This window comes from Meles meles, chromosome 5, assembly GCF_922984935.1.
Source record: "Meles meles chromosome 5, mMelMel3.1 paternal haplotype, whole genome shotgun sequence".
Classification (NCBI taxonomy): domain Eukaryota; kingdom Metazoa; phylum Chordata; class Mammalia; order Carnivora; family Mustelidae; genus Meles; species Meles meles.
In genome coordinates, this window is record NC_060070.1 from 58,468,746 (window position 1) to 58,489,533 (window position 20,788).

At 34.5% G+C, this 20,788-nt stretch overlaps 1 protein-coding gene across 4 annotated transcripts in view; it reads left to right on the top strand.

Moving 5' to 3' along the window:
* SHPRH (SNF2 histone linker PHD RING helicase) overlaps window positions 1-20,788 on the top strand; it is a 90,615-nt gene that overhangs the window by 42,061 nt on the left and 27,766 nt on the right. For all 4 annotated transcript variants that reach the window (XM_046005462.1, XM_046005464.1, XM_046005465.1 and 1 more), the window contains exons 16-24: window positions 187-279; window positions 2,176-2,283; window positions 3,254-3,396; window positions 7,131-7,304; window positions 7,631-7,693; window positions 8,592-8,817; window positions 10,580-10,723; window positions 12,254-12,355; window positions 19,213-19,284. In XM_046005462.1, coding sequence (XP_045861418.1) covers window positions 187-279; window positions 2,176-2,283; window positions 3,254-3,396; window positions 7,131-7,304; window positions 7,631-7,693; window positions 8,592-8,817; window positions 10,580-10,723; window positions 12,254-12,355; window positions 19,213-19,284 — 1,125 coding nt within the window. The remainder of the gene's footprint in view (window positions 1-186; window positions 280-2,175; window positions 2,284-3,253; window positions 3,397-7,130; window positions 7,305-7,630; window positions 7,694-8,591; window positions 8,818-10,579; window positions 10,724-12,253; window positions 12,356-19,212; window positions 19,285-20,788) is intronic.

The following is a 20,788-nucleotide window of genomic DNA, read 5'->3' on the forward strand; positions in this document are numbered from 1 at the left end:
CTTTACTATGAAACTGGTTTTGGTTTTCTCTGAGGAGGTTGGTGCTCAAATTGTGTTAGAGGAAAAGTTTTCAATGATCTGATCTTGTCGTGGTGTTAGTATTCTATATGCCATATTAATAGTAGATTCTTCCTTTAGAATCCACTGCATTGGCTCTCAAAATTACTGCCTTTTGTGTGTTTGTAGAGACTTCATGCTACCCATAACTTGATGGAACTGTTGGTAGCCAAACACCCAGGAATACCTCCTACCTTACGAGATGGCAGACTTGAGGAAGAGGTAATTATTTTTTTATTCTGTTTGTAAAGGATTTTTTTTTTTTTTTCAGGTTTTGTCCCCCATATCATTAATATTTCCTAGGGCATTCAGCATCTAAACGAAAGTAATCATGTTTTCCTGCTGCTTTTATTTTCTAAATTGCTTTGGTGGTTTTGGATAGGAGAGAATTGCAGTACTCCATGTTATTTTGCTTCTCTTGTAATCTACTTGAAATTACGTGGTAACTGCTTTTATAGATATGGCTGTTGGTAGCCAGCAGCACATAGAAAGAAAAAGGAAGGAACACATAGAAAAAGAAAGGAAGGAAGAACTTGATCTCATCAAAAGATGTGGTTTAGTAAAAATAAAACATTTTGTGCTTCTTCCACCTTTTTATGTATTGCTGAAATAAACTTGGTGTGTTGGTGGTATTTCTTAGGTCCTCTCAAAGAAGTTCGTCCTGCAGTGAGTCTTTCCTCATTGGAAAGGTGGTGTAAATCATTTCCCTATAAATAGTTAATGAGCATATTGTGCTAATTCCCCCATGGATTTTTGCCTTTTTAAAAGTCAGAGATGGCAAAAAACTAAAATCAAGAGAATAGTAGATATGTTTAAAGTGAATTTAACCTGTAAGTGGGCCCTTTATTTTAATTAAGATACAAAGTGAGATTGTGTAATTATGTACAGCCCTTTCTTAATGTTAGATGACAGTCTAAGTATTGGAGGGTTTTTTTTTAATATTTTTTAAAAAGATTTTATTTATTTATTTGACAGAGAGAGACACAGTGAGAGAGAGAACACAAGCAGGGGGAGTGGGAGAGGGAGAAGCAGTCTTCCCATGGAGCAGGGAGACTGATGTGGGACTCGATCCCACGACCCTGGGATCATGACTTGAGCCGAAGGCAGACGCTTAATAACTGAGCCACGCAGGTGCCCCTAAGTATTAGAGATTTTTAAGTGAACTCTCATTCCCATGGCAGGCATCTAATCTTACATAAAATCAGTCACTTGTTTAAATGCCTTCAGCGACAGGAAACTCTGAGAGACTGTCCATTCTATTAGTAGATAGCTCTAAATGACCAAATAATTATAGCCAAGGAATTTTAATGAAAATTAATCGGAAGGTTGTGACAGGAAAGGGAAAAATGCATCATGGGAAAAGGGAAAGAAAAAATGTGTCACACTGGATAGATAGATTTCCAAGGAGGACCACATTATCATTTTTGTCTCTCAAAGAATATGAAACCACAGATGCAAGAAATCATCTACTTCAGCCACCACATTTGCAAATAAAGTAACAGAAACCCAGAGAAGTAAAATGGCTAGTCCAAAGAGATGTAGCTATTCAGTTGAACCCCATGAAATTGTAAATTTTTGTAAGTCCAAAGGTCTAGTGTTGGCAATTTCACGTGGGTCAACCCACCTCCAAGTGGAAGGGTTAGAATTTCCTGTTTAGGAGTCTTTCTGGTTTTCCTTCCTGTCCCATGTCCACAACACCTGTGTTAATATATACTCTCAAGTATTATTTCCAAACTGAAATAATTCCAAAAAGTTGTAATAACTAAATAAGACAAATTCTAAAAGATGCTTTGCCTCATGCTTTGAAATACTGATATTCTTCCCATCCCGCCCCCCCTTTTTTTAAATTAAAAAATTAAATAGAAATTTGGGAAGCAGACTCTTGGGATTTCTTAAATTTTGTTACTTAACAAGTAAATGTGGTCTCTTTAATATCTGTCTTGGAAATCTCTAGCTTGGCTCTCATGTTCTTCACAGTATCCTTATGGAACTCTGTGCTTAAACTGTGTTAAGTAGCTTTACCTATCTAAAATATACCACATTATTCCTACAACATTATAGTGAATTATGTTCTAGACCTAGAATGAAAGTTGACATCTCTTTCCTTTTTCACCAAAGGCCAAACAGCTGCGAGAGCATTATATGAGCAAATGTAACACAGAAGTCGCTGAAGCCCAGCAGGCTCTGCAGCCTGTGCAGCAGACCATACGGGAGCTCCAGAGAAAGGTACGTCCCCAGGATGACTTTTCTTACCTGTTTGTCTCTATATAGCATTTTGGATTTTGTCTTGTTTGGGAGGAAAACTTGAACTTTCTTACTCATCTTGAAATTCATAGCACCTACTAGGGTGCCTGTCCGGTAATAAAAAAATGTATGCGCTGTTCACAGCATTTGTTAACTGAATGAACAGATGTATAGCTAAATCGCCTATTTGGAAGTTCTTTCTTTTTTTTTTTTTTTTTTTTTAAGCTGTGATGGGTTTTCTCTAATCTTGTGTAGACAATAAGTTGTCTTTTGAAGAAAGTAAAGACTTCTGTAACCTCCTTTTGATCTTAGATATATATGTTTCCAAAATCTTTTCTTTAAAGATATTAGAACATTAGAAACATGGTATTTTTCTTATGGGGTACATGCTTTTTGTCATTTCAAAAATTTCTCTTATGAAATCAGTAGCAAGCCTAAAGAGGAGGCTATCACAGAACACACTGACTTTTTTATTTTAACCAGTTACTCCATACTTTATTCTCCTAATTCATTATTTAGTATTCAGGCATAAAATTTTGCTAGTAATCGTAGAGTATTATTGAGTAGCATCTAGTCCAATTAGTTGAAGATTAGCAGGATGTCTCTATTATGCTGAGAAAGATCTCACCTTTTCAAATATAACACTGAATACTGAGTTTTCATTTTGGTAATGTATTTTTTTAGCACAACTGTGTTACACAAATATATGTACAGTAAATTCTCATTCATCCACAGTAGTCAGGAAACAGGTATTCTCTTTAATTCTGTATGCAAAACTTGTACGCACCCATTCTATGTAGAGTGTGTCTCCCCCACTTGTGTCCCCCACTGTTATAATTCCCTTGAGACTAGCATTTATTGCTTCCTTTGACTTTCACATCTTTCCCAGTGATAGAAAAACATAGTGAGCACTGAAAAAACATGAATTGATGAGCTGTTGTCTATTTTACAGATTTATTCTAATTCTCCTTGGTGGCTGAATGTGATCCACAGAGCAATAGAATTTGCTATTGATGAGGAACTTGTTCAGCGAGTGCGAAATGAAATAACAAGCAACTACAAGCAACAAATTGGCAAGCTTTCTATGTCAGAGAAGTAAGAAAGTAGTACAAAATAGGATAACTGTATGAGTAATGACCCCAAATATTCAGATCGTTTGACGTTAAGAGGTACAGTTAATTGTCAGAACATATTGTGGTTATGAACATCTGGATTTTACGTATTGTTAAAAATACATTTCAAACAAATATTAGATATCTATAAGTCTGAAAGAAGAAAACGATTTCTGTGTGAAGAAACCTTGTATTAGTCATTAGTCATTTTTATTAGTATATTGTATTAGTGTATTAGTCATTTTTAAACAATTCTTTTTAGTGTTTTTTTAATCTGCTTAAAGATAAAATATTTATTTTATCTTTGTTGGATACACCAAAGCCAACTCCAAGCAAAGTCTTGAAGTAGACTTTGTTTTCAGAGAAAGTTGTCCTTGAGATAAGACATTCATGCTTCCAGGGGCACCTGGGTGGCTCGGTGGGTTAATAAGCCTCTGCCTTCGGCTCAGGTCAAGATCTCAGGGTCTTGGAATCGAGCCCTGCATCGAGCTCTCGGCTCAGCGGAAAGTCTGCTTCCCCTCTCTCTCTCTGTCTGCCCTTCTGCCTACTTGTAATCCCTCTCTCTCTGTCAAATTAAAAAAAAAAAAAAAATTCATGCTTCCACTGTGTAATTCACCCCCAATGAGCTAAGCATCATAGCACAACAGTGGCCCAGGTTTTATGTTATAGAGTTACCTGCTCTTTCCCCCATCCTTCTTTCTTCTCATCAACCCTCATCATTCTTCAGGGTCTTTGTAGGTAAGTTGGATTATTGCTCTTATTGTATAAATGGTGAATAATTCTTCCCAAAGACCAAACTTATTCTTTATAAAAAGTATCCACAGTTATTTAACCCAAAGGAATGCAGTCTAATGTGGGAACTTGAGGTATTATGGCAGGACTGTTGATTCCAGGAAGGGGACAGAGAGAGAGTTTTTATTGCTTCTCAGATCACATCCCAGTATAAGGTCTTGGGATTAATGTTGGTTTTCAGAAAAATTCAGCATAAGAATATCTTTAAAATGTTTTAAAGTGTTTTATTCTTTTAAAAGACTTTCTAAATGTCTGCTAAAACCTTAAAGAGATGTGCTAGATTTTCCATGTGTCATTGCTAATTTAGATATACAGTCATCATGTTTTTCACCATACAACTTGACAGGCTTCATTTCTGAGGTATATGGAGTACATTATACTCTTGAGTGCACTTCCTTTTTCTCTGTTTAACCCAAGAGTCACCATTCCAGGATAAGTTATCATTTAAGTAAGTCAAGATTCATTTTATCCAGTTTTAAAGCTAAATACTGATGTTTTCTGTCAGCATTGTGGAATCAGCTGATAAGATAATCTTAAAGTTATTTTGAAGTTGTTTTTCTTAAATCACAAAGAAACTAATTAAAAGTTGCAGATTCTTATATATGAGAACATAATCCCTAATAAAAGTCTGGGAGTCCCAGGGTTATGAAAGGACAAATAGGTAATATAAAACAAGTCGTTCATTACACATATTTTTCTCAGAAACATTAGACATAAAGTAACAAACACTTCTAAAATAAATTTTTTTTTAAAGATTTTATTTATTCGACAGAGAGAGATCACAAGTAGATAGAGAGGCAGGAAGAGAGAGCGAGAGGGAAGCAGGCTCCCTGCTGAGCAGAGAGCCCGATGCGGGACTCGATCCCAGGACCCTAAGATCATGACCTGAGCTGAAGGCAGCGGCTTAACCCACTGAGCCACCCAGGTGCCCTAAAATAAATTTTTTTTAATATATAACTTACCACCTAGGAGAGTTAATATTTTTTTTGTATTGCATATACAGTCAAAGATCATTTTAATACTGTTACTGTGTTTTTCAGTGAGATCCATATCTCAGAAGCCAAATTATTCATGTTTGCTTCTTACCAATTCTTAGGAAAAGAAAACCATAATTTTCCTTAGTTTAAGAGCACAGGTAGATTCCCAAGTCAGAATGCCTGTGTTCATATCCCACCACTTAACTAGTTCTGTAACCTTGGGAAAGTTAGATAAGCTCTGTGCCTTAGTTTCCTTATTTATAAAACCACACAGCATTGTTGTGGGGATTAGTAAATTAATATCTGCAAAGTGCTTGTGTACTTAGGGTAGTGCCTACCAGTAACATGTAATTGTATGTTCTTTTTCCTTTAAAGGACCTGCAAGAAAGTATATTGTAAGACAGTTAAATGCTATCTGTGATCATTTTTTTTAGCCCCTATTGCATAATTTGCGAATAATATTGAATAATACTGATATGAATAATATTGATACCTAACCTAATTGTGTTTGTGAATCCCCATGCAAATTGTCTTAGAAATTACTGAGCAGCTGTTCTGTGTCTATTACATATTTTTTTAAAGATACGATCTAATTCTTACCTTTTAAAAATTAGCTTAATGAGTAGACAAACACATGACAGTCTGAGAAATACAAGTATGTATAAACACTTGAACATGACAACATACTAAAATGAATGATAACTTTCAAAGAACTTTATGGACAGAAAGAAACAGATTAGTGTAAAATACTGGAAGGCTTTCAGGAAGGAGAGCAGACTCTTCTGAACGATTTAGAAAAATGGGTGTATGACATTTTAGGAAGGAAAAGGGATATACTCTTAACTTAAAAAGCCAACAAATCCCATTTGTATTTTGTATTTCCCATTTTCTAATTCCTTATTAATCTAGATTTTCTTTCTCATTTCATAAACCCATTCATGTACATCTATACATTTCTTTCCTTGGCACATTTCACTCAGTTTATTAAAAGTGTTAAAAGAGTATTGTGCTTGAGGGATATGGGTGGCTCAGTCAGTTAAGTGTCTGCCTTCAGCCTAGGTCATGATCTCAGGGTCAAGCTCCCCATCAGGCTCCCTGCCAAGCAGGGAGCCTGCTTCTCCCTCTCCCTCTGCCTGCCACCCACTTCACCCCACCCCATCCCCGCTTGTGCACACACTCATGGGCTCTCTCAGATAAATAAGTAAAATCCTAAAAAAAAGAGAGAGAGAATTATGTTTGGGTTTAACTCCTAGCTCTACTACATTATAGTTTTGTAGCTTTTATTTTAGTTCATTAAGCTTCATCCATAACATGAACACAGTAGTATCTGTTGAGATTATACAGGAAAAGAGCTTGGCAAAGTATCTGGCATCATATAATAAATGCTTAATAAAATGTATATGCATGTAAGTAATATGTATGTATTATAAAATATATGTGATATATACATGTACACATGTACGCATGTATATATCACATGTCATAAATATGTATGTATTTATAAGCTCTTTGCAGCAAGCAGTATAACTCGGGCATTTTTCTTCTTCTCAATTTTTCTCTATTTTTCATTCTGCGGTTGCCTCTCCATATAAAGCAAGGATTTCTGAAGGGACATTTGGAGTCAGTCAGCAGTAAAAAAGAAACAGTACGGCAGTCTCATTCTTTCAAAAGATATCTGAGACAGAGACAGATTTTGTAGACTTTATTTCAATTCCTGAGGACAGACTATCAAAATTTTGATATCTTTTGTAGTAAATAACCCAATGTTATTATACCTTGTCTGCCAGTAGATTGAGCTTACTACTAAGGTAAATTCACTCAAGGTAGGCTAGGTAAAATGTTGCACAATTTCTTGAATATTTTATTTGGCAACCATTTTCTGAATTTGAGGAAATTGACCTACTCTTCTTTTCTTTGTGTCTTGTGTGATGCTGGTGATGGGAATCAGGTTCCATGACTGCAGAGGTCTTCAGTTCTTACTTACAACACAAATGGAGGAGCTAAATAAATTCCAGAAGCTAGTAAGAGAAGCTGTAAAAAACCTGGAGGGGCCTCCATCTCGTAATGTTATTGAATCAGCAACAATCTGCCATCTTCGACCAACCAGACTTCCTCTCAACTGGTAGGTAATAAGACCAGTCATGCAATGAAGTGGAGTCAGTTCCATTCAGCTAGATGTCTTCTGAGAGAAGAAACAGTGACTCATCTAATAAAAGTTTTTTCATTTAAATTCAAACAGAAGTGGAAAGAAATATATTATTAATCTAACTTTTAAAAAACTCTCAAGGACCACATACTGAAAACCGTGTATTTTTTTTTTCTTAAATGGCATGTGTGCTGTAAAGAAAAAATGAAGTGTAAAATATAAAATACTAAGTCTGTTGTAGATATTAGCCAATTGCTAGTTATATTTGTAAATATTTCTCTGGTCATTTCTTTCTTTTTCAGCTGTGTCTTTTGTAAGGCTGATGAATTGTTCACAGAGTATGAATCAAAACTGTTTTCCCACACGTGAGTTCTCTGATTTATTACTCAGGAGAATGAAATGTTTGCAAGACTTGGTATTTTGATTTATAAGACTGTATTTTCCTCACAGTAACCTTCTTGTGTTTTTTCTTTAATTACATAAGTTCAGTGAATTTTAGCATGTGATCATTTAACATGTTCAGTTTCACTTACACAGAAGTTACCCCCAGATGCTCATGTCCTTTAGTAATACATTATGAAGGGACGTTTTAGGGGACTGACAGACTTTCAAGTCTGACACATTTCATCTGAAATCCCTCCCCACTCTTGTGGGCAGATTGCCTCTGTAAATCTCAGTATGCTCATTCATGAAATGACAAACCAATACTTACCTCATTGAATTTTTTATGAATATTAAATTTTAAAATGCACATAATTGCTTAGCATAGTGTGTGATACATAGTAAGAGTTCTGTAAAAGGTTAGCTTTCATTAATATACTTTCTGCAACACAAATTGGAGGTTATCATCCTGTGTCAAGCAGTGAGTGCGTAATAGCTATGGAATTAGCAAAATTATTCCTGTTTTACAAATTGAGAAAAGGCTAAGTTCTGATTGCCTTGAAAAAAAGAGATTGATGGTGTACTTTGAGATCATCCAGTGTTTTTGTTTTGTTTTGCTTTTGCATGGGTGGTAGTGGTGGTAAGTTTGTGTTTTGTGATAATTCTCAGAGCTAGATTTTAGCATAAAAATTTATAGCCATTTTTTAATATGTCAGATTGCTGTCAAGATAATTGGACAAATTTATAATGCCTCCAGCATTTTTAGAATTGCTGTGGTCTTCCAAAGACTTGTTTATCTATTGGCTCTGCCAATAGGACTTTCACAATGCTTGTTAACCCACTGACAATAGTTCCTGTTGTTTTGTTCTTACATGTTTTCAGCGTCAAAGGCCAGACTGCAATATTTGAGGAGATGATAGAAGATGAAGAAGGGCTGGTGGATGATCGAATACCCACCACTAGTCGGGGTCTGTGGGCAGTAAGTGAAACAGAACGATCTATGAAAGCACTGCTGTCATTTGCAAAGTCACACAGATTTGATGTTGAATTCGTTGATGAAGGAAGTACTTCAATGGACCTTTTTGAAGCATGGAAAAAAGAATATAAGGTACAGCATTTCAATATTTTTTTTCCAATATTAGATTTTTTCTTTTCTATATTAATTTTAATTACTACTTTTCTTTGCTCTTTTCAGAGTTTTTAAAAATCTGCTTTAGAGTCTTGAGGTATCGTAATTTCTGTTTCCCTAAAATGTAATGATTTTAATGAAAAATAATACATATAATAATGCTGAACAAATAATGAACTTCTATATATTAAATTACTAAAAAGAAGTCATTATTAAAATGAAATTGGTATGAAACCTTTTATTTAGCTGTGAAAGTGTCTCCTGTTCTTAGTTTGATCTTACACTGCAGTTCTGTGAAATTAGAGTTTTGTTTGTTTTTGTTGTGTTGTGTTTTGTTTTGCTTTTGCTCTGTGAATAACAACCAAACATCAATATTTTGAAGATTAGAGAACATGGTAAATATTTCTCAACCTACAAGGCTGGAAACCATTCCAGTTAATAAAGTAGAAAGTAGCCCTTTATATTTATATTTTGATAATTTTATCATATCACAACTTTGTACTTGATTGAGATGCCAAAATTCATTAATTTTGAATTATTCTTTATATTTGAATTTGTTATCCAGTATCCTATTTTATAGGTGAGATGGGTGAGGAAATGAAAAAATTGTTTTATTTATAATATTATAATTCCATTTATATCTTTTTTAAAAATCTGAAGTTCTTAACTTTTAAAGCAAGATAAAAATTTCTATCCAGAAAAAGAAAGTATGCTATTGGTAATATCATCTCATATGTTTGATAAATTGGGGAATAATACTTTTATAGTTGAAATCATTGATTCATAGTAATTTTTTTCTTCTCACATTATTATTCTAAATGCAAATGCATATTAACACATAATTACAGCAAGCGGTTGGAAGACAGTACTATATACAGTGTCCAGTTGCCCCTGTATTTTACCTCTGGGCTTATTTTGATGATATACTATGTCTTTGAGGATTGCCTATCATGCAGTTTTCTCAGATCTTTCTGAATTTTTTTTCTTTTTAACTTGCAGATTGAACTCTAATACACTAATGCAAATTAATAAGCTACTGTTACACACATCAGTCAGGGTCTACCTCAGAGCATAATGTTAGTGAAGAAAGCATATCAAAGATTTTATAGTGACTGATACAGCATTTCCATAAATTTCAGAAACATGTATAACCAAATTATTAAGAATATGTAGATTAGTATGACTCAAATGAAAAGTACAGAATAAGTCCAATTCAGAATAGTGGTTAGTCCATTGTAGGGGGCTTAAAGGAAAAAGTGCGAGGAAAGAGGGATGCAGTTGATCCAGAAACAGACTTTCCAAGGCATTGGTATTGTTCTCTTTCTTAAATTGGATGTTGAGTACTCAGTTGTATATTTTAGTATTCTCATTATCATATATACATATTTTGAAAATATGAAATATTTTATAATGAAAAATATTTCTTAAAGAAACAAAGCAGAGATTCCACTAGGCTAATATTGACATATAAAGATCTGTGGTCCCACCAAAATATCTTTGGGTATTCTGTTCTACGATTCTAAAGGTAAGATATTCTGTAGTGGCCTATGGAGGTTATTCAGTCATGCAACCTCATCCTAAAGATTGGCCCCAAAATTGCTTGTGTCTTACACACTTAATGAAAAAAATATGTATATCTTAGACCTCGCTGAAGACTTGATTATGGCACATTTTGGTGGTTTTAACCAGTTTTAATTCTGTGCATTAATTACCACTGTCTTTGTGTTTTCTGTTTTCCTAGTTGCTTCATGAGTATTGGATGGCTCTGAGGAATCGGGTATCTGCTATTGATGAACTTGCAATGGCTACAGAACGATTAAGAGTACGTCATCCTAAGGAACCAAAGCCCAATCCACCTGTTCTTCATATCATTGAACCGCATGAGGTAATTTGCAAGTAAATCAAAAAGAGGAACACAGCCAATAGATGTCATAAAAATCCAAAGTCCATAGAAGAGTCAGGACAGTGATCTCTTCCATAAGACTGTACTTAATCTCTGCTCTTAGTTTGAGCCATATAAAAGTGTTTGGTTTTATAGGTGAAAATGGACAAGAAGGAATAATGTCGTATCTAATACATGCATAGAATTCACTATTTGGGTTCATTTGTTTCTCTTCAGATTGCATATTCATATGTTTCTGAGCACCTTCTGTATGCCAGAATCTAAAGGGGGTGTCAGTCAGTTGTTAGACACATCTCCTTCTTAACCTCAGTTTTTTCAAAGGAAAAGTGCAAAAGAAAAGTTTTTGATTATTCTTACCCTCCTAAGAACAATCAAAAACTTTTCTTTTGCACTTTTCCTTTTCTACTGATGAACAGATATTGACAGCTTATCTTCTAATAAATCCCTTTTTATATCCCAGGATTAAAAAATGACTCTCCTAACCTTTTATCTCCCATATTAAAATATAATTTCCTTTATAGTTTTATTCATTGTATGTGGGGGGTGTTTTGTTTTCTTTAAATAAGCTGCATGGGGGCTTGAAGTCATGACCCCTAGATCAAGACCTGATTTGAGATCATAAACCTGACACTTAGGGCGCCTGGGTGGCTCAGTGGGTTAAGCTGCTGCCTTCGGCTCAGGTCATGATCTCGGGGTCCGCTGCCTTCGGCCAGGTCATGATTGAGTCCCGCATCGGGGGGGTCTCTGCTCAGCAGGGAGCCTGCTTCCCTCTCTCTCTCTGCCTGCCTCTCTATCTACTTGTGATCTCTCTCTGTCAAATAAATAAATAAAATCTTTAAAAAAAAAAAGAATCTGACACTTTGAACAAAGACTGAGCCACTCAGGTGCCCTATGTGTTTTAACTTTTAAGTCTTTTTCTTCCTATAAAGCTTGGAAACTTTACCTGAGAAAAATTTTAAAATACTCATTTTATACTATCTGAGCTTTTAAAATATGAATTATCAGTAATTTTTTCCTCTGTAACCAAATTTCTTATTTTCATAATCATCTGTCTACTGTTTACTACAGTTTTCATCATTGTCTGTCTGCTGGGAAGGGGTATGGGTGTAGGTGTGAATGGCATGTGAAGGGAGAGTTCTTTTGACCAAAGCAGCAGATCATTTAGTTTTTCTCTATCCCATAGATATATGACTAAAAAATGGTCCATAAATAAAATTCAGGTTGATTTTTAACCAATTTCAAGTGTATGCAGAAATGTCCTATTTAAAAGAATTTTGTATTGAATTTTGTCTTCTGTAGAGCCGTGTGTGTGTGTGTGCACTGCGTGTTTCCTTTTAAAATATCTACTATCCATTCTGCAAATTCGAGTTTTCACATGTCAATGGGTTTACTAAAAATAGGACACATTAACTTAAGTGTGTCCTATTTTTAGTAAACCCATTGACATGTTTAATATAATTTTATCATCTTTCTAAGAGAGAGAATAAAAAGTTGTGTTGTTTTGCTTTTTAGGTAGAACAAAATCGCATAAAACTACTAAATGATAAAGCTGTTGCTACTTCACAGCTTCAGAAAAAACTTGGGCAGCTTCTTTACCTAACTAACTTGGAGAAGGTATTGTGTTTAAAGATGCTACTTTTTCCCTGCTGTATATCAGTAAACCTTTGTGACTCCTTCTGTTTAATCTGTTAGTCACATAATTAATGATACAAGGTTTTCTTTAATCTTTTGTTTGTGTTAATTATATCAGTCAGAACACTAGTCATATCTACAGTAACTGCACAGATCACAACAGGTGATACCTATAGAAAATTTAAGTTACACAGATTGTGTGAAGGGTGTGCACTCTAGAGTATAAAACAATGTAAACAGACTGTCATTCAAAGCCTTGAATAGTGGAAGTATAACCACCTTTGGGCAAAAAAATGCATAATCTATATATACTTATACATGCATTCATTTAACATACATGGATTTTTTTTTTAATTTGTTATTTGGAACTATAAAATGTTTGGAAGGCTATTAACTCACAAGATGTAACGATAAATTATTGTAATTGAAACCACATTTTCTGAGTTATGATCAATGTAGTTCCATCTTATTGTAAGGATAAATGGCTGTTGGCAGTACCTAACCAGAAAGAGATATAACAGATTTTTGGATAGAACAAATGAAGGAAAGCAGTAGATTAGAGTTGGTCCTGAAAATGGATACAAAATACATTTAAGTGAATCAGTAAATCCCAGTGATGATAAAATTAGAAGTTGGACATTCATTATAAGTAAAATACCATGGTAGTTGAGAAGATGGTCTTGGGACCTAGGCAGTTCAGGTTTGGATCTTGACACCAGTCTTTCCTACATATGGGACTTTATTCAAGTTATTTACCTCTCTTTGCCTCATCTGTAAAATAAGAATAACAACATTAGCTTGTAGGGCTCTCTTGAGGACTGTATGAATTATATATGAAGTGCTAGAGCTGTTCCTGACTTACTATGCACTTTCTAGGTCTTTGCTATTAGTATCCTATTGTTACTGATAATACTGTGATGACTACTACTATCATGTAGATGTGGGGGAACCTTTTTTTTTTTTTAAGGCTTATTTATTTGAGAGAGAGAGTGAACAATCTCATGGAGGCGGGGTGGGGGGGGGAGGCAAAGGGAGAAGGAGAGAGAGAATCTCAAGCAGACTCCACGCTGAGTATAGAGCCCCACCACCTCACAGCCCAATATCATGACCTGAGCTGAAATCAACAGTATGACACTCAGCTGACTGAGCCACCCGAGTGCCCCTAGATGGGGAAAACTTTTTTAAAAGTCAGTCTCACAAAATTCTAGCATTAGAGAAGTAATGTTTGGAAAAAACTTTTTGATATTCCTGAATGTGAGTTTTTTAAATGTTTGATTTCTATACTTTAAATGTGAAAGTCAAAACTAAGAGATAGTTAATTGTTAGCATAGGATACAAATTGATATCCTGTATTTGTTGAATCATTTCTTAAAAAATTAAAATTCTAAGGATATATAATCTGCCTAGAAAATCAAATTCAGCTAATAATAAAAGAAAAAATATTATGAAGAAGAATCATATTAAGCTGAAACCATTTCCTGCCAACAAATAGGCAGAGATTTTTAAAATAACACTCCACAGAGGTGAAAGGGCAGTGAATGGATATTTCATGTATTACCAATAAGAATAAATTTATATAGACCTTTCCTGAAAATACTTTAACATGTATTAACAACTTTAGAGAATTCATATCCTTTAACTCAGTAATTGGAATTTTTTCCTGAATATTCCAAGTAAATAGAAATTTTGGGAGTGAATTAGATTAAAGGATAGTTACTGCAGTCTTGTTTGTAATAATAATAAACTAGAAGACTAAGTGTCCAAAAAAAGTTCAATATTTACATATAAAGTCATGGATTATTGTTACAATGAAATTATGATATAAATATTGTAAATGGTGTCTTCAGGAAGTAAATGAGATAAGAGAATGCTCATGTTAGAAAGTTGAGAGAAAAAAATAAAATTTAAAAAAAAATTATAAATGGAGTATAATCCCAATTTTATATGACTGTGTTTAGTTGAATAAAAAATAAGCGAAACAAATTTTTACATTTTCTGGCAGTCAGCGGATACTTATTGAGCACCTGAGATTTATATGCATTATAGTGGGAGCTTGAGATAGACAGACTTGGTCCTTGGCCTCAAGGAACTTAATTGATCACTTAAAATAATGGAATGGCATACATTCAAGAGTTCTGAAGATATTTAAAGATGAACATGTTATATTATTGATCAGCAATTTTCAGTGTCAGGTAACAAAAAACTGGTCAATTTCCAGTAAGATTTCAAAGCATAAGGAAGGTCTCCCAGTAAACATATATTGAATCACTGTTATACCTGAAATACTAATATGTTATGTGTCAATTATATCTCAGTTTAAAAAATAAGTTCTTCAGAAGAAATTTTCTGAATACTAAGCAACCACCTGAGATCTTTCTTAGTCTGTCTGGGTACTGCTACTTCTGTATGGGAATAGCAGTGATGTCTTACCATTACCTTATTAACATCTTATTTTTAAAGACAGTGGAGACTTGTGGAAGCAAAAAGGTTGAGGTGAAATGACATTCCAGGGAAGGAAGAGCTCTTTCTAGGTGAGCTGAGATTGCTGGCCATTGTCTTGCCTGAAAACATTTGCAGTATCTGGATACAGGCTGAGATTAAGGTCAGTTTTGCAGAAGGACTCAAACAGGAGAGTGAGAACTCAGAACTTTTGATGGCCAGGTGAGCTAGTATTACATTTTGGAACTTCGAGGAGCTTCAGATGCATGACAAACTCTCCTCATTTGCTAAGTGATAGGGTTGCATGACAACTGGGCCTGAACTAGAAATATAGAGTGAAATCCTGGTTTCAGCAGTACTTCGGAGACAGTTCCTCCCCAAGGGAGCAAGGGTCCAACAACAAACACGTAACAGGTCTCACCCCTGAGACATTTGAAACCATGGTGGCTTGATTTTAAACTTAAAACCCATTCCCAGAACCAGCTCAGTTTTTTACTAGATTGAGGTAATCAGCGACTCACCCCTCAACCTAACTGCCTACTGGGGTAGGAATAATCCTCTGTGAAAGAAAACATCTAATTTTGTTTCTGCGTTTTTTCATATAAACAAACTAAGAAGTATAGCACACAGTAAGAAATTATAAGAAATGTGCAAGGCAGGAAAATGTGACCAGTAATTAAAAGGGAAAAAATGAACAATTGAAGCAGATCTATAAATAATCCAGATTGTGAACATAACAGGAAAGGATTTTAAAGCACTTACGATTTATACATCAAAGAGAGGAAAGGCTGGCCAACATAGAATGAATTGGAATGTATACCATAGAATCAGACAGACATTTTGGAAAGGCAAAATCCAGTATCTAAAATTAAAAACTGGTTGGAGGGTGACTAGACACAGAAAATGACAGAAGTAGTGAATTCAAGTATGGTTCAATAACAAATACCCAGTTTAAAGAAGCATATAAATAAAAATAAAGAACAGGATATAGTGAGAGAGGTGTGGGACACAGCCATATGATTGACATATATGTAATTGAAGTTCCAGGAGAAAAAGAGGTATATGGTACCAGAGCAAGTTGAAGAGATAAGGGCTGAGAGTTTTCCAAAACTGAGGAAAGATAATGTCTTATAGGTCAAGAAGCTCAGGGAACTCCTAACAGAATAAAAATAAAATTTTTCAAAACACTTATGAAAATCATAAACTGCATGAATCCAAAAGTCTTGAAAATATATTTTAAGCAACTAGAATTGGGACAAAATCTGATGACTATATATACCTTCTCCTTATTGACTATACAGAGAAACTGTTTGCTTTAACATTTTAAAGATGGCATTCCACTGTTAAGAGGTTTCAGTAGCTTTATGCTGTGTAACCAGGTAACAGTGGAACAAAATCTTTTTTTTTTTTTAAGTTTTATTTATTTATTTGACAGAGAGAGATCACAAGTAGGCAGAGAGGCAGGCAGAGAAAGAGAGAGAGGGAAGCAGGCTCCCTGCTGAGCAGAGACCCCGATGCGGGGCTCGATCCCAGGACCCTGAGATCATGAGCTGAGCCGAAGGCAGCGGCTTAACCCTCTGAGCCACTCAGGCACCCCATCAGTGGAACAACATCTTTAAAATGCTGTGTTTAAAAGTGAAATTAAGGGGTGCCTGGGTGGCTCAGTGGGTTAAAGCCTCTGCCTTCGGCTCAGCTCATGATCTCAGGGTCCTGGGATCGAGCCCCGCATCGGGCTCTCTGCTCATCAGGGAGCCTGCTTCCTCCTCTCTCTCTGCCTGCCTTTCTACCTACTTATGATCTCTCTCTGTCAAATAAATTAAAAAAATTTTTTAAAAAGTGAAATTAAGATTATTTAGGTTATGGAAGTTAAAGAATTCCTTCCCAGTAGACTCACACTATAACAAATATTAAAGGAGCTTCTTTGGCCCAAAGGGACATTATCCCAGGTTGAAGAATAGAACTACAGGGAGGAATGCAGGACAAGAGAAAGCTTAAGTATGTAGGTAAATAAAAAGATCACTGACTGTGTAAAGCAGGAGTACTGATGTTTGTGTAGGATATACAGCATACCCAGAACTGAAATACATAACAGTAACGTAGGAAGAAGGTATGCAGAGGCAAACTATTACAAGATTCTCCCATATGTCACACAAATGGACAGAAAAAATCGGTAAGTTTATCTAACATTGAACACTGAAAAGCCATGACCAAATTGACATAGCAGCTTGACAAATTGACAAAATACACTCTTCTTAGGGGTACGTGGAACATTTACCCAAATAGACCTTGTGCTAGTTAAAAGAGCAACTCTTAAAATTTGTAAAAAATGAGGGACGCCTGGGTGGCTCAGTTGGTTAAGCGGCTGCCTTCGGCTCAGGTCATGATCCCAGCGTCCTGGGATCAAGTCCCACATCGGTCTCCATGCTCAACGGGGAGCCTGCTTCTCTCTCTGTCTCTGCCTGTGCTCACTCTCACTCTCTCTCTCTGACAAATAAATAAATAAAATTTAAAAAAAAAAATTGTAAAAGATGAAAATAGTACAGGATTATGTTTCCTGACAAAAGGAATTAAGTTAGAATTCAGTATGGAAGTATAACCAGATGAATCCCCAAATGTTCAGAAATTAACAGCACTCCTGAATAACCCATGAGTTAAAGAAATCACAACAGAAATTAGAAAATGTTCTGAACTGAACAAAAATAAAAATCATGTGACAATGTGTAGCTAAGGTGTGCTTAGAGGAAATTTAGAACTTTAAATCAGGGATCTGAAAATACTTTGCATGGGACAAATCCAGCTCACTGCCTGTTTTGTAATTATAGTAAAGTTTTGTTGGAAATTAGCCACACTCATTCCTTAAAATATTGTTTATGGCTGCTTTTGTGCTACATCAGCAGAGTTAAGTAGTTGCAACCAAAATCATATGGCCACAAAGCCAACCTGGCCCTCTATGGAAAAAATAGTAATCCTCACTTTAAGTAAATTTTAAAAGAAGAGATGATGTAAATTATGAAAAAATGTTTACAAAATGCTACATAATGCCCCTTGTTGTATGTGCCCATGGATGATTTCCCACACTGACTCTGGGTTTGGTCACATGACCTGATTTTGGCCTGTGACAGAAGCGCACAGATTTGAATAGTACATGCACATTGAAGTTTGCCAATCTTATTGCTCTTTGGAACTTTGAGTCATTGTGAAGCAGCCCAAATTACCTGTCTTCAGGAGCGAAAATCTCTGCTTAGCCCTTTCTCTGGACCAGCTTGTCTGCTGACTGCTAGACATCAACATGAGCCCATAATAGACCATCCAGCCCCACACAAGTCAGTCCACCCCCGATTACTCAGGTGACCTATAGAATCATGAGAAACTCCTGTTTGTTTTAGCCACTAAGACTTTAGGTGGTTTGTTATGTTATCCGATACAAATCAATAATAGAAGAAAATAATTAATTTTTTTAAAAACAATCCTGTTATTTTCGTTAATGGAATTGTTTTGAACCATAGAGTTGCTGAATCCATGCACAATTTACCTTTTTTTTCCCCCCCCACTAAACAAAAGTCAAGAGGTAATGAAAAACAGTTGTTTAAAATGTTTAACTATTTGGTTAATGAAACCAAAGACTTAAAACTTCAGTGATCTATGAGTCTAATTTACTTTCCTTCAGGTCTTCCTCAGTATTAAAAACTGTCCATTTGGTGACTGTCTTGAAGCTCAAAAATTTTTGAGATAGTTTTAGAGATTTTGAAGAGAACTGTTGTACTCCAGTATAATTTTCAGGCAAAATGGGTCTCAAAGATATTTCTGCTTTCTAGTTATTTGTTTTGCCTTAATGAGATAATAAAAGAATATGGAAAAGAAACTAGCATTAATAAGGAGATTTGTAAATAAATGCTGCCCCTTCCCAAGTTTGTGATCGCCTGCCCAGTAAAATGTACAGAATAAATATTCTCTGTATATTTTTTAAGGAGCATTTATTTCAGAATTCTAAATTATATTTTTTAAAATAATACATTATTTCTTTATAACAAAAGCTAGCTTGAGTGTAAAATTTTGAGAATTTACCTGTTATATCACAATTTGCTTTTCACTTTGCCTTTTACAGTAGTCACAAATATTAATAATATAGTAACTTTAATAAACTCTAAGGAAAGTTATTTGCATTTTTTATTTGTTCTGTGACTATTATTTGTTAATCCTGGGAATATTAGTATTAAGTAATACATTAGTAAGTTATCTTAATTATCAAGTTTATTTAAATAGCAGTTGCCAGCATTTACTTTTATAAATGAGTTGTAAAATGCATATTTTAAATTTTTTTAGGTCTTTTATAAATTTTTTAAATTGTTTAAGGTTTTAAAATGCAACTAATCTCTTTTTTAAATTATTTTTTTGAACAGTCTCAAGATAAAACATCAGGAGGCATTAATCCAGAACCTTGTCCAATCTGTGCCCGGCAGCTGGGAAAACAGGTGAAATAATAAATAGCATATGCACTTATAAAACACTTTATACCTTTCAAAGGTGTAATTTTTATATATATATAAAATATATAATTTATATATATACATATATATAAAATTTATATATATAAAATATATATATATACATATATATATAAAATAACTCTCTTTTTCTCTCATGACAATTTTATATCCAAGGCAAAAATGACCTCCACCTTAAAAATAGGACCAAAGGTTAAGTGAGAAGCTTAGTGCCACATGTTTAAACAATGTTCCTCCTTAAGTGATAGGTGAAAAGTTATTTCTAGAATAACCCCACATTTTTCACTGAAGGTGCATAGTTTTGCATATTTTTTCCAGTCAGAAGATCAAGTCTAAGTAATTTGACTTTGTCAGTTTAATATGTTTATTTGGTAATTATACAGAAATATAATCATACATTTACTTAAGTTATTACAAAGTATAGTAACATAGCTCTTATTTGGGATTATTAATATTTAAAAACCAAACTTTAAAGTGTAAATAATATCTATCCTAGTGAAATTTAGATGTGATTTTTTACAAGGCCATTATAATAGAATAAATCTTTCTAAGATTGGTGTACAAATTTCTACAAACTTAATGGCACCATATTAGTTTTCTTCAAAGAGATTCTTTATCCTACCAATTGTGATTTTTGGAAACTACAAATTTCTACTTTGTATGATAAATCATATATAATATCAGAGTATTAATTGCTCCTCAAAATTTGAAGTGAGTAAAAGTGTTCTTGGCTGCTTTTTTCATGGAACCAAGAGTAAAAAGTTAAATATATGAGCTCCACACTCTGACCAGCAATAATCAGACAGAAAGTACCTTTTGGTCTCCACAATTTATGAAGAAAGTGGGATTTTTAAAGGATATTTTATTGATAATCTTAAATGCACCAATATTACTTTGGAGACCAAGCAGAATAGTAATGTACAGATGCTGCTGACATCTGAGAAAAATCACTAGTAAAAATATGATAAAAGTCATGATAAAAATGGAAAGGATCAAGAGGTAAGTAGTGTCTTTTTTACTTTTAGTTTCAATGAGATTCACACAACTGGGTGAATCAGAAATTTTAATTTATGTCTTAAACATTTCCTGTTTTTAAAGCTCTTTCATATACATAATTTCATTTAATTTTAGTATAACCTATATTTCCTTCACTTAGGAGAACATACTGGAATACAATAAAAGTAATAACACTTTTCTTTTCGAATTCTGTTCCTCACTGCAATCTGTAGGAACTCTAGATCATTTTTATCTTCCCAGTTCTCCTCTTCCCCTCCTAACTTAGAGGATCAATCAGAGATAACTCATAAACTGGCTAACACCCCTGGAGGCATTGCAGAAGACCCCTGGTCTTCTGTTTGGGCTGCTTCAGTCAACCTCCAGTCACTCCTAAGGCTCTGAAGCCAAATGTGTGATTTCTCCTGAATTGCAGGTGTAGATGGACTTTCCGCTTGTCCACTCTGAGCTCTCATGA